We start from the raw sequence: 12,544 nt of genomic DNA, 5'->3' as shown, positions 1-12,544 counted from the left end.
ATTCCAAGACTGAATTAGTGTTTTTTAATCTTTGAGTGTGTTTCAGAACAATATTACAATAAAACGAAACACGAAAAGCATGAATTAATTACTGCTAAATAGAAAAGAACTCATTAAAAGCGTTTATTTCAATATGTCTAACGTATTATATGCAAATTACCACTCATTTAAATAAAGTCCTATTTGGACGTTTTAAGAACGTTCATAAAACGTTCAATAAAATAAGGTTCCAAATAAAACGTTTCGTGAACGTTTTGATTAAAACGTTCCATTTTGTAACGTCCAAAGAACGTTTAAAAACGTTCTTTTTGGAACCATTGTTTTTTTTAAATTGAAAGTCCAACTTGGACGTTATATGAACGTTTTCTAAATGTATATTTCAGACGAGGACCTACGGGACCTGAATAAAACGTTCTGAAAACATTTTATGTTTGCTGGGATATATTCCATCCTGTTCATAACTAAATGAAGTGCTTAGAATGTAAAGTTTTCAGGTGGAAGTATAAAAGATTTTCAGCTTGCGCTTCGCGCTCACACCAATTAATTGTTATTAACTACCATCTTGTTCATAGTAAAAAAAAAAAGAAGAAGAAAAAAGTGCTATAAGAATGTCCATTTTTCAGGGGGGAATATCACAAATTTTCAGCTCGCTCTTCGCGCTCACATAATTATTCGGTTAGAAACCAATTTGCTCATAACCTTTACGAAAAAGTGCTTAGAATATGTAGTCGGAATATCAAAAATTTTAGCTCGCTCTTCGCGCCCGCACGACTGTTTAGATACCCACTCTGTAATACCCACTCTTAGAATGTCTAGTGTCAAAATTTTTAGCTCGCGCTTCGCCCTTGCATAATTTATTAAGGAAGATCATCCTATTCATAATTAAGTGGACAAATGTATCGTTTCAGGTCTAAATATTCAGAAAAAAATCAGCTCGCGCTTTGTGCTCGCAATTATCATTTTAATATTATTTCAGTGTAAATTGTAAGGCACGGCTGCAAAATACAGGGCAACGAGGACTGCGAGGTGCCCAAATATCCTCGTGTACTGGTAATTCTATCACCGAATGTATAATTTCTGCACGTTTCACATCATGCAAAAGGCTAAATAATAATTGAAAAAATGTTCACTCGCTTCGCTCGTTCAAAAAATGAAAAACTGTCAAGTTGATATTTTGGCAATGATTATCAGCCTCCCTTGAAAAAAATTGTACGCATGGCGTCCATGCCTACTACCCCCACCTGGCTCATCCTTGTCACTTGCCCCCCCCCCCTCCTTGACGAAGTATATGCCTGGTACGCCACTGCGTTCACATCAATAATTTCTTTAATACTATTTTCTGAGTAGAGTTTTATGATAATGATATTGAGTTTCTCATACCAATAGTGTTATTCAACATATTTATTTTGTCAATGTTTAAAAAAATAGAGAGCTTTTCTCTTAGCTCCATCCAACGTGTTCTAGACATTACCTTCCATCTATTTGTTTTAATGCGCTGTTTGTAATCGTGAACAGGATACGAAACAGTGCTAATGATAAAGAGTGAATTGAAATAGATATACTAATTTGAAAGGGGACAATTAAAAAGCTATTAGTGGGAATAAATGAATAGGATACGCATCTCACTAATCAAAATAATTCGAGCACGTGGCTGATTTTTTTTTTATATTCATCACATTTTTTGTAAACATGATATAGATGCATTTCTCGCTAAAACACAATAATGAAACCTGGAATCAGGAGCAGTATATTTTATTCATATTGACCTGCACTTTTTTTTTATAACCTAACAAATTATTGTCCTGACTAGCAGATAATGATTATAATAATAATAATAATATTAATAATAATAATGATAATAATAATAATAACAATAATAATAACATTAATAACAATAATAATGATAATAATAATAACAAAATAATAGATAAATACATAATAATAGAACAGAGTCTATATAGCATTCACTCTCATTGACTATTCATCTTAATTGTAGGTCTATCGACTTATTTTGTTCCAGGCTGATCTTTACTGTTGCTAAGCTTGATTGCAAAATACTTTTGTATTGACAATCATGATGCCCGGTTCTCTTCTGGAGTTGGCCTTTGATCACTCTTTTTAAAGATAACATTTTGATTTTCAACTATTCTCTAAACAGCCTGCTCTGTGTTAATAATTAAAAATTTAGCACATGAATTTAGCACGCCTGCAGAATTAGCAAAAAATAATACAGTATTTCTTATTTTTAATAATCTCATCCCGATCCAAAACGCATCCACAGTACAGGCATCCGTATTGAGCGCGAGCCAATCACACGCAAGCAAATCATCATAGCAGGTGCATGCATGCAGCTAGCGCAATTCACAGGAATGAAGTAAACAGAGAACCTTCAGATCAGTTCGTTACGTGAGACTGAGAAACACGAAGATGGGATTGAAGCGAATAGAAAACCTCGCATTCGCGTTGTTTTTAACCAACATTACCATGTTGGCAGGGACATCAGTACATTTCTTGGATATAGAAGAACTCAAAAGTATCCATTATGACATAGATATCCTTGAAAATCCTGTTTTATATGGAAGAGTAAGTACAGATTTGTTTATGCACGGTCCCATATGTATATTTTTACGTGTTGTTATATGTCATAATGCATGCAGTCGAGTGCGTTAGTGGAATTTAAATGCAGAGCACGCGAGGTTTCTTTACTTTAGTTTACTGTTTAGATCGATGCCGCACTGTGCACAAGCCGCTTGCGGCGAGTGCCCAGTGTGCATCATCTGAAGAAACCGAGCTTTCTCTGCATTTACTTTAAAGTTTGAGGCACGACAAACCGAGTGCAATATGATTATTTGTTTTATAAAATAGCAACACAAAGAAATTTTTTAAAAGTTACATTACACCACTCATTCATTATGATATAACCTTGTTCTCACTTATATCTCCATGTGTGGCAAAATAAGGGTGGCAATGTTTGGCTTATTTTCTCTTTTTCTTTGGGGCAAATGCTTGATTCTTTTACACTGACAGTCTCCATTACACCTATTATTCATACAACTTGACTCTTATTTAAATTTGATTCTTTAAATTATTTTTTTCTTAATTAAAAATAGAGATCAAAAAATGAAAATTTTCTTGCCATATTACTTTCCACCAATAGAGGGCGTACCAAAAAATATGCCCCAAATTCAAGTTTTTGAGCGCTCTGGTAAATACAAAAATTATTCACAAGTTACTAATGAAAAATAAATTGCAACTGTATGGAAATTAGTAATTTTGGTCACAAAAGTGATATTTTAATGATTTTTTAAAGTGTGTGCTCTGTACAACATTGGCATACCATAGTCCTACCCACTCACACAACATGCGAGGTTAGTAATACTAACCTCGCACAACGCATGTGGTTTCATAGTGGACTTTGACGTTTTCATTCATCACACGAATGTGAGGGAATGAAAAACGCCAAACATTTCAGTATTTCTCCACTATGGAATTTGTTTTTAATGATTTAAGTTTGTTTTAAAAATGAATTGGAAATTATTTATAAAAGTGTTTTTATCGCTTACCTCCAAGTCTCAACCAGGATACTCCGTTCGATCCGTCCTTAATACTGCGGTGGAAAGTACGCAAACAACATTCAAAAAGCAATTTTTCGTATCGAACATTCTCAATTCAAGTCGTCAGCGCATAATAGGAAATTGTACCAAAAATCAACAGGTTGCATCTCATGTATATACTTATTGGTAAAGTACGCCATCTTTTGACAAGATGATGATGAAAGTGGATTGAACGAGCAAGAAAATAATGCTGATCACCTAGAATGCAGCTAGCTTGCAAGACCGTAAACAAAGGTACGGTAGGCACTTAAGAACCAAGTTTGAAAGGACACTCGTAAAATTACGTCACTGTCGCGATGAATATTCATTAGATCGTGGTCGTGCGTGTTCAATACAAACTCTCTGCATGCATGCACTCAGTGTGTATTGAACACGCACGACCACGATCTAATGAATATTCATCGGCGAGAGTGACATAATTTTAAGAGTATCCTTTCAAACTTGGTTCTTAAGTGCCTACCGGCTTGTGAATAATATCGCGCGCCCTCTTTCGGCAAAAATTGATATCCACGCTGAGCAGAAGTATTCTACGTGAATATCACGAAAAATGCTCTTATTTTATTTAAAAAAACGGCAAAGAGAATTCAACAAACGATCCATATGGTTCGGTAAGTGTCATAGCGTAAATATAATGCTTAGCTACGATGTAAAGTCATAGTTATTTTAGTAAAAAGGGTGTGAAAGATTCGCGTGCACCAGGTGCATATGAATCCTTCACACACGAGACGAGTGGTCCTACCTGTAGATTCCCCACAGGAAGGGTGGTAGCAGTGAACAAGTGCATTACACTACAGTTTTGTTGGACTTCTCCCGGGACTTCTACCGCACTGGTTTGCTCGAGCGTGCAATATCAATTTTCGCTGTGCACCTTTTGCACGACCAAAAAAGTTGGATGTCATGTGACGCGTATTGGCCAATCACGATGCTTAAAAATGCAGAGCTATTTTATGAATGGTACTAATACTAGTACTACTACTACTAGGTCTAGGAGGAGTACCGGTACTAGGCTAGCCAGGACTCAGGAGGCTTCTAGAGAGTAAAAATCATTATCATTTACTAACGTAAGATTACTCTCAACAAAGCCAGGTATCCCTATCCATTCACGTGCGTGTAGGCCGCCAAAACCTGAAACTTTCGCCCCCGAGATTTCTACTTCTAAAAGATCTTGCCCTAAAATTTCATGTACATGGGAATTGGGATGCAACTTCATTTCCGACATTTCTGCGCCATCAATTTTATTTTTAAGGAAGAATTCTTCAAAAAAATGAGAAAAATATCATGACAAGACGGAAGAGGCTTGCCCGATGTTTACGCCGCCATCTTTTTTTCATTTTGTTCTTCGCCAATGTTACAGACGCTCGATGACGTCATAATGAAATACATGCGAATCGCAAGTCAATGACCAAAATTGATCCTATGAAGTGATAATGGGGTCCATACATGTTAATGTTTGGACCTCATTGGTACTAGGAGTGGACAAAACTAGGGACAGTGATTTTCCGCGATCGCGGAAAACGGACGGAATTCATGGAATCGGCTGTTTGAAACGGAAAGTGGCTTTCCAAACGGAAAATCACGGAAAACATGTTTTTTCTCAAATGCACAAACAAGCAACAGAAATTCATCCCAAATCCTCAACAAAATACGAATATTAACTGAAAAAACACGATCTCACTTTGCAACAACAATCATGACAATCAACACATCGTAACTACACTCGAGCCTCTCCATCACTCGATCGTATCCAAATTAGTTTACACTTACGTCCGCATAAAGGCTGAATCCGGCCGTGTGTTGCTGCCCTCTACGTTCGGTCATAATATAATGATCACGGTGATTCATCAAATCCAAAATGGCGGATATTCGGAAGTCGTCGACTGCACAAAACGATGTCCGAAAAGTCCCCAAATCAGCGATAAAATCCCATTTAACAATAAAATAATGGTAATAATATGAAAGGTGAGAATATATTCATGTTGATTATGTTTCCCTAAATATTTTATGAGCTCGAATCTCTTCGATTAATATGGATTTTAAAGCGATGTTAGTACATTGGGAGATGCAAATTTTGAGCAGCGCTTGCATTTTGACATCGCTACTCGTTGCGTATTGGTTTTCTATGTAAACAGAATTGTCGATTTTTCTTGTACACAAAGTCTATGGGGAAACAGAATTTCCGTTTTCAGACATGCTGAAACGGAATTTGAGATTTTCTGAAACGGAAAAGGCAATTTTTAGAAACGGAAAATCACTGTCCCTACAAAACCCACTGAAGGGTTCATTACCATCTAACCCAGGGAGCTCCACGATGACATGTTTCTACTAGTACTGGTAGCAGATTCCATTCTGCTATAGTCCTTGGAATGAAAGGGTACTTGAAGCAGTCTTTTTTTTAAATGTTTGTCGGGAGAAAGTAATTGCCAATGATTTCCATGTCCTGACAGAATTTTGAGGGGGAGTTGTAAGGTATCGGCTACCTCAAGTAATGTTTGTTTACTTAGGCTCCACTCCACTTCACTACCGCTACACTTACCTGAATGTCAAGTTGGTGCAACTCCCACTTCACTGGTTTAAACATAAACATATGGCCATTGAGTCCCTGTACAGATCAAGTTAGAACTTTGGTCTCAGTAATTGGTGAGTAGAGCCAACAGAGTTCAGCAGAAGAACCAAATACAGAGACTTGAAGCTTTTGGTCTACATTAGGTCCTAGCACTTATTGAGTAGATCTAATAATGTATGATTGGTACCAGGCCTGTGAAATCTCCGCTATTTAGCGGAAATCCGCTATTTTCATTTTTAAGACCGATTTCAATTTCCGCTTTTTTCCTGTGTTCCATTTTCGTTTTTCATAAGTCAAAATTCCGCTATTTTATCCAAAACGGCTGGAAAACAAGTCTAGGTAAATGGATGCTAGCAGAATTCAAATTCAAATTTTATTTCCACAATTAACAATATACGTATGTACAAATCATTGACATTAAAAGATATATTACACGTGGAGGGGTCAAAGAAAGCATAACTGCTTGTTTAAATTGGCCCCTAAAGTAAAGAATAAATCATATTAATACATGTAAAGTAAACAAACAATATAATCATAACATAATTACAAATACGTCTAAGAGAAGGGAGGGGGGGGGGGTGAAAACAAATCATTACAATAAAGTTGTTTAAAAGTGTTTTGTTTCGAAGACATGCACGTTTGAATTGATTTAAAGATTTTGATAATTTAACAGAATTCGGTAATGAGTTCCAAAAGAGTGGTCCAAAATAAAAAACAGATCGTCTAGTTAAAGCTATGCGTGGCAAAGGAGGGTGATAACTGTTACAATTTCTAGTTTGATATGAGTGATATAAATTATTCATTTTGAAATAATCTTGAAGAGACTTAGGTAACATATATGGTTGTGGCATTGGTACATGAATAAACAGGTCTGTAATGATATGATATTCTGAATCGGTAAGATATTGTTTCGTTCGAAAAGAGGTGCACTTTCAGAGAGGTAATTGGAATGAGTTATTAGACGGATTGCTCGTTTTTGTAAAGTAAAAATTTTCTGTATATTTCTTTTAGTTGTAAATCCCCATGCAATCACTCCATACATGTAGTTAATGGTAGATGTGATAAAAGCATGATATAACATTTTTAGAACTGAACTTGGCAAAAAATTAAGTTTAGCTATTACCCCAATCTTTTTAGCAATCTTATTACAGACCTGTTTAATATGAAAGTTCCAAGATAAATTGTCATCCAAATAAATACCTAAAAATTTTACATTGTGAAGTTGAGTAATTTCAAAGCTATTATAGTATAATTTTAAGTTGTCTATCTTATGGCTGCATGTGCTAAACAACATATAATTGGTTTTTGAAGTATTCACAATTAGATTATTGACTGATATCCACTCATTGATCTTTTTAAGCTGTAAATTCATATCTCTGAACAGAATATCAATATTACTACCAGACATAGAGACACACGTGTCATCAGCAAATAGCACAAAATTAAGCATATTTGAACATTGGGGTAAATCATTTATAAATAACAGAAAAAGGAGTGGGCCGAGGACTGAACCCTGGGGCACTCCATATCTCACTGTCCTGGAGCTTGACTCACATTTGTTAAATATAGTAATTTGTTCTCGATCGGTTAAATAATGTGTGATCCATTTGAGTGGCAAGCCCCTTATTCCATGGTAATCTAGTTTTTTTAACAGAATAGAGTGGTCAATAACATCAAAGGCTTTAGAGAGATCAATAAATATTGCTAGAGTATGTTCTTTGTTATTAATAGAGTTGTGTATCTTATGTGTAAGCTCCAAGACAGCTGAAGATGTGGAGTGCCCCTTCCTGAATCCATACTGGTTGTTAAATATATCATTTTCATCAATAAAACTAATCCTGTTATACACACATCTCTCAGGTATTTTAGAAAGTATATTTAGTACAGATATTGGACGATAATTGTTCATATTTTCTCGACTTCCACTTTTGTGTATAGGAGTGACCTTAGCAATCTTCAAATATTTGGGAACAGTACCTGTTGATATGCTTAAATTAAAAATATTACATAATGGAATGCATATCAATGAGATTGTTTTTTTCAATACTCTAACAACTATTGAATCCATACCAGGACTAGAGTCGTTTGGCATATCTTTCACAATTTCATAAATTTCTTTGCATGTTATTGGTTTAAAAAACATAGATTTCAGGTTACGTTGTGGAATGTAATCCTGAAATGAAGGTACAGATGACGAGTTAATAGCAGTATGTTGATTTATCAATTTTTCACCAATAGTTACGAAATGATTATTAAATGCATTCGCAATAAGTGAATTGTCAGACAATGTTTGACCATCAGGAGTAATAATTGAGTCAATAGGTTTAGAATTAAGTTTCTTACCCATTATATTATTTATTAATTTCCATGTAGAATGGATGTTATCTTTGACCTGTTTAAATTCTTGTGTGTAATAATTAGATTTGACTTTACACAGCTGATAAGTCACATAATTTCTGTATTTTTTATATTTAATTTCATTTAAATTTGTTGGATTTCTGATATATTTCTTGTATAGATTATTCTTTTTAATACATAATTTTCTAAGTTCCCTAGTCATCCATGGTTTCTTATTCCTTTTCTTTATGGAATAGCTTCTTATGGGGAAGCAGTAATTGTAATGACGTAAAAATGTACCTAAAAAATGATTGTACTTTGTTTCAACATTGTTACTTGAACTAACATCAAATTGAGAGTTAGACAACTTGATAAAGAAGTTCTGTAACGATGAGTCATCAAAGCTTCTCTTAGTGTAATGAGTATCAGCAGGTTTGTCATTATAATAGGAGATTGAAGGTAACAAAAGAAATACTGGAAGATGATCACTTAGATCTGCCAATAAAATTCCAGAATTAATGAAATCAGTGGAATTTGTGAAAATATTATCAAGTAGGGTGGCTGAAGAATTAGTGATTCTGGTGGGTTTGAAAATGGTTGCACGTAAAGAAAAAGTAAGCATCAGATTCATAAAATCTTCAATACTGTTGGAGTTGTTATTAATCAAATTAAAATTAAAATCTCCCATTATAAAACAAGAGTTAGAGTTAGAACATTCGATTTGTTCAAAATATTAGATAATTCAACTTGAAATTCCTCTATTGATTGTCCTGGAGGGCGGTATGTTACACCAATGATCTTGTGTTTATGTTTGCATAGTATTTCTACAAATAAAGTTTCTATGGTTTTTTTAACACATATCAGATCATTTCGCAATCTAAAACGTAGAGACTTATGAATATATAATGCAGAATGTGTGTGTTGTGAATACGGGGCTTTGTATTTTGCCTTCGCGAAGTTTCGAATTTTTAGTATATGTAACTCTGAACATGCTGAAACTGCTGCGGATCACACCGTGCACCGTTGCCGTTGTTGGCATACAAGCGCAAAGCAGCGGCTCAAATCGCGATATTTTTTGCGACTGGTAAATAAGTCTGTAAGGATGATGACGTCATCCAAGATGGCAACTTACGATGACCAACGAAAGGATCGAAGATGACGATGTTTCGATCATTATTTCAAAGGAATTAGCAGTAACTGCGGTCTAAGGTACGATATTTCTGAATTTTTAACATTTTTTCGTAAGTATGGATGTGATTTCTTTTTCATAATGTGACATTTTATGTAAAAAAAAAACGATCGGAGAATCAGGTTTCCACTATTAGATCTAACGTTACTGCTAAAATACGTTGTCTGTTCGTAAGGGCCTCCAAGCTCTTCAGTCTATGTATTGGTGACGCAGTTCAGCGGAACAACCAAAATACAGAGACTAAAGCTTTTGGTCTAGAATACACCGTGAATCGTGATGGGCAAATGCAGCGGCTTGGCGATAGTATATAGTAAGGTAAATTTTCAGATTTTTCCGCTATTTTTTTGAAACCCGACTCACAGGCCTGTGGTACTTACCTTTTCTTTTCTTGATTATTTCCGTCTTCTTTCTAGAGAACTTGCTTCAAATTTGGCATCAACATTGTTGCCATAGCCTTACACACATCCTCCTTTTATGCTGGTTGTGACACACCCATGGAAACATTACATTCACTGCGCACAGGAAAATCAAGACACAATGCATGCAACACTTCCATGGGATAATACATAATGGGACTAAAATTGATTAAAATCGAATGAACATTTTCTATGTCACTTTAATACTGAACGATGTGAATCCACTTTTCCCAAGTAGGCCTATTCACCAATTGGGGAAATTTAAATGTCCATTTTTCTTCTCGTCAACGAAAGTTGAGGTCACTCAGGGATTCTGAATTTTTTGTCTAAAGAGGGTGCGCAATTTGTATTCATACATGTATACAAGGGCATATGCCATATTGGATAATCAATAATCATTAATGATTATCTTGTTTCTTGTTTTCAATGATGACCGTGCATGATAGGAGATGCTTTGTGAGTATATATAGATTTGTTATATTACATTGTTTTAAATGTAATTTTTATATATTTTTATCCTCAGTTGGAATATTGCTATGCCCAGCCTGAACACTGTGTTCGGGCTGCCACAGTAAGCTCATCCCCTACAATCTCTTTCTTACACATGTATCACAGCCTATCCCCATAGACATTATACATAAACCCTGCAATCTCATGCACCTAACTGAATGGATCAAAACAATATAAAACTATCTAATCATACCAACAAAACTCCACCAAATCTGGAGATTGGAAATGCTGGTTGTCCTCCACGTTTCAGGCTTTGATTAACAATGTGCATGCATGCAGCATGCTTCAAATTCTGGGTAATGGGAAAGATAATAATGACTGGATCCACAGCAAACATTAGCAATCTCGCGAGTCAAGAAGAAAAATAAACTTTTGTAAATACATGTACATAAAAACACCTATTGTAAACACATCAAAAAGGCTATCATAAACAAATCAATATCGGAAAGGCTAATGGTAAACACACTTAAGCCAGCAGATTAAGCCAGCAGTCTGCATAATATATTATTATTACCGGTATTGCCCTTCTCGTTTTCAAATGTTGAGCACCCATTAAACAAGAAGACAGAAGATACCATTTAAAAAAGTCTTTGGTATGATTCCCAGGGATTGAATCAAACCCATGATGTCCTCTCTAAGAGACTGGCACTGTACCACTTAGCCACCAAGTCTGGATATCATTTTTTTTAATTTAATGTTTCTATTGCAGCCACTCCATACCGAGGTAGTTTACTTGAGTTCTAAGTTTGGACAGCGTTATGAATGCCAACTCCCTGATGTTGCTGATGTTGGTAAAGTGCAAGAAGAAGAGAAGTCTGCTGCTGAAACAGGAATATCAGATCTTCTCAAACCCATGGAACTTGCACCCTGCTTGCTCAAGGTATTTCATACTCTTCATGAGATGAAGTAATTCCAAAACTTGTTTAGCCATTCAAACTTAACCCCTATTTTTTTTAACATTACAGTGAAACATTCAATGTGAGTTTCAGGTTATTATACCCCCTGCCAAACGAAGTTTGAAGGGGTACATTGGAATCAGCGTACAAATCTTGTGCAATGAACTAGTTCCTCAATTTTTAACCAATTCTCATGAAACTTAAAACACATGTTGGTGTTGGAATGAAGATGTGCAAGGCACATTTTTCGCATGTGTCTGAAATTGTGTTGCCATGGTATTGGTATGTTTTGGCAAAAAAGTAAAAAAGTTTTTAAAGTGATTGGTTAACATTGGTTTGACTTTTAAAAAATCTGAGCTAGAAGGTCACACTTGTCACCTGTGTCTGTGATATGTTACAAAAATGAAGCCCAGAAAAAATTGCATTCAAAAATAAATATTTAGTGCTTCAAAAATTGAAATATAAAGTGACCAGAAACACAATCTTAAAGAGAAGTTCCAGTAGTTGCAGTAAACACTGATTTCATGAGAAAGTCTGTAAAACAAGGCTTAATGAAATCTACGCTGAAAAATGTTCACACCGAAGATCCCCAACACAGATAAGCGCACGTGGGACAGTGTATAATTAATGCTTTGAATGTCGGGCCCGATGCTCTACCCGAATCCTGTGCTTATTTGCTGATTTCTCAGCAATTACACAATTTCTTCCAGAATCCTTTGGCACATACGTTTTATTTATACAAACAAACACTTTGGTTGTCATTTCATTTGATTCTGTATGAACTCATTTTGATATCGTTACCAAAACTAGCATTTACCTTTAATTTCATCCCATACACTTATGTGTACTATTTAGGTGTCTATAAGACACCTCAATAATGGTTGTTTTCAGGGTTTATTAGTTCTAATAAATTGTACACATGTTTCATCTTGGTTTGAGAATTTTTTAAATCAGCTGCTCACAAAGTTAAAAAATACCTTTAACCAATTCTAGTAAAATGTGACACACACATTGGTATT

General features: G+C 35.2%; 1 protein-coding gene across 2 annotated transcripts in view; it reads left to right on the top strand.

The window, feature by feature from the left end:
* The first annotated feature begins 2,364 nt into the window (after positions 1 to 2,364).
* LOC121410388 (protein OS-9-like) overlaps positions 2,365 to 12,544 on the top strand; it is a 36,290-nt gene continuing 26,110 nt past the window's right edge. For both annotated transcript variants that reach the window (XM_041602437.1, XM_041602436.1), the window contains exons 1-2: positions 2,365 to 2,583; positions 11,339 to 11,509. In XM_041602437.1, coding sequence (XP_041458371.1) covers positions 2,428 to 2,583; positions 11,339 to 11,509 — 327 coding nt within the window. In that variant the 5' untranslated portion in view covers positions 2,365 to 2,427. The remainder of the gene's footprint in view (positions 2,584 to 11,338; positions 11,510 to 12,544) is intronic.

This window comes from Lytechinus variegatus, chromosome 3 (genome assembly GCF_018143015.1).
Source record: "Lytechinus variegatus isolate NC3 chromosome 3, Lvar_3.0, whole genome shotgun sequence".
Taxonomy (NCBI): Eukaryota; Metazoa; Echinodermata; class Echinoidea; order Temnopleuroida; family Toxopneustidae; genus Lytechinus; species Lytechinus variegatus.
This window is presented reverse-complemented; position numbering and strand designations above follow the sequence as displayed.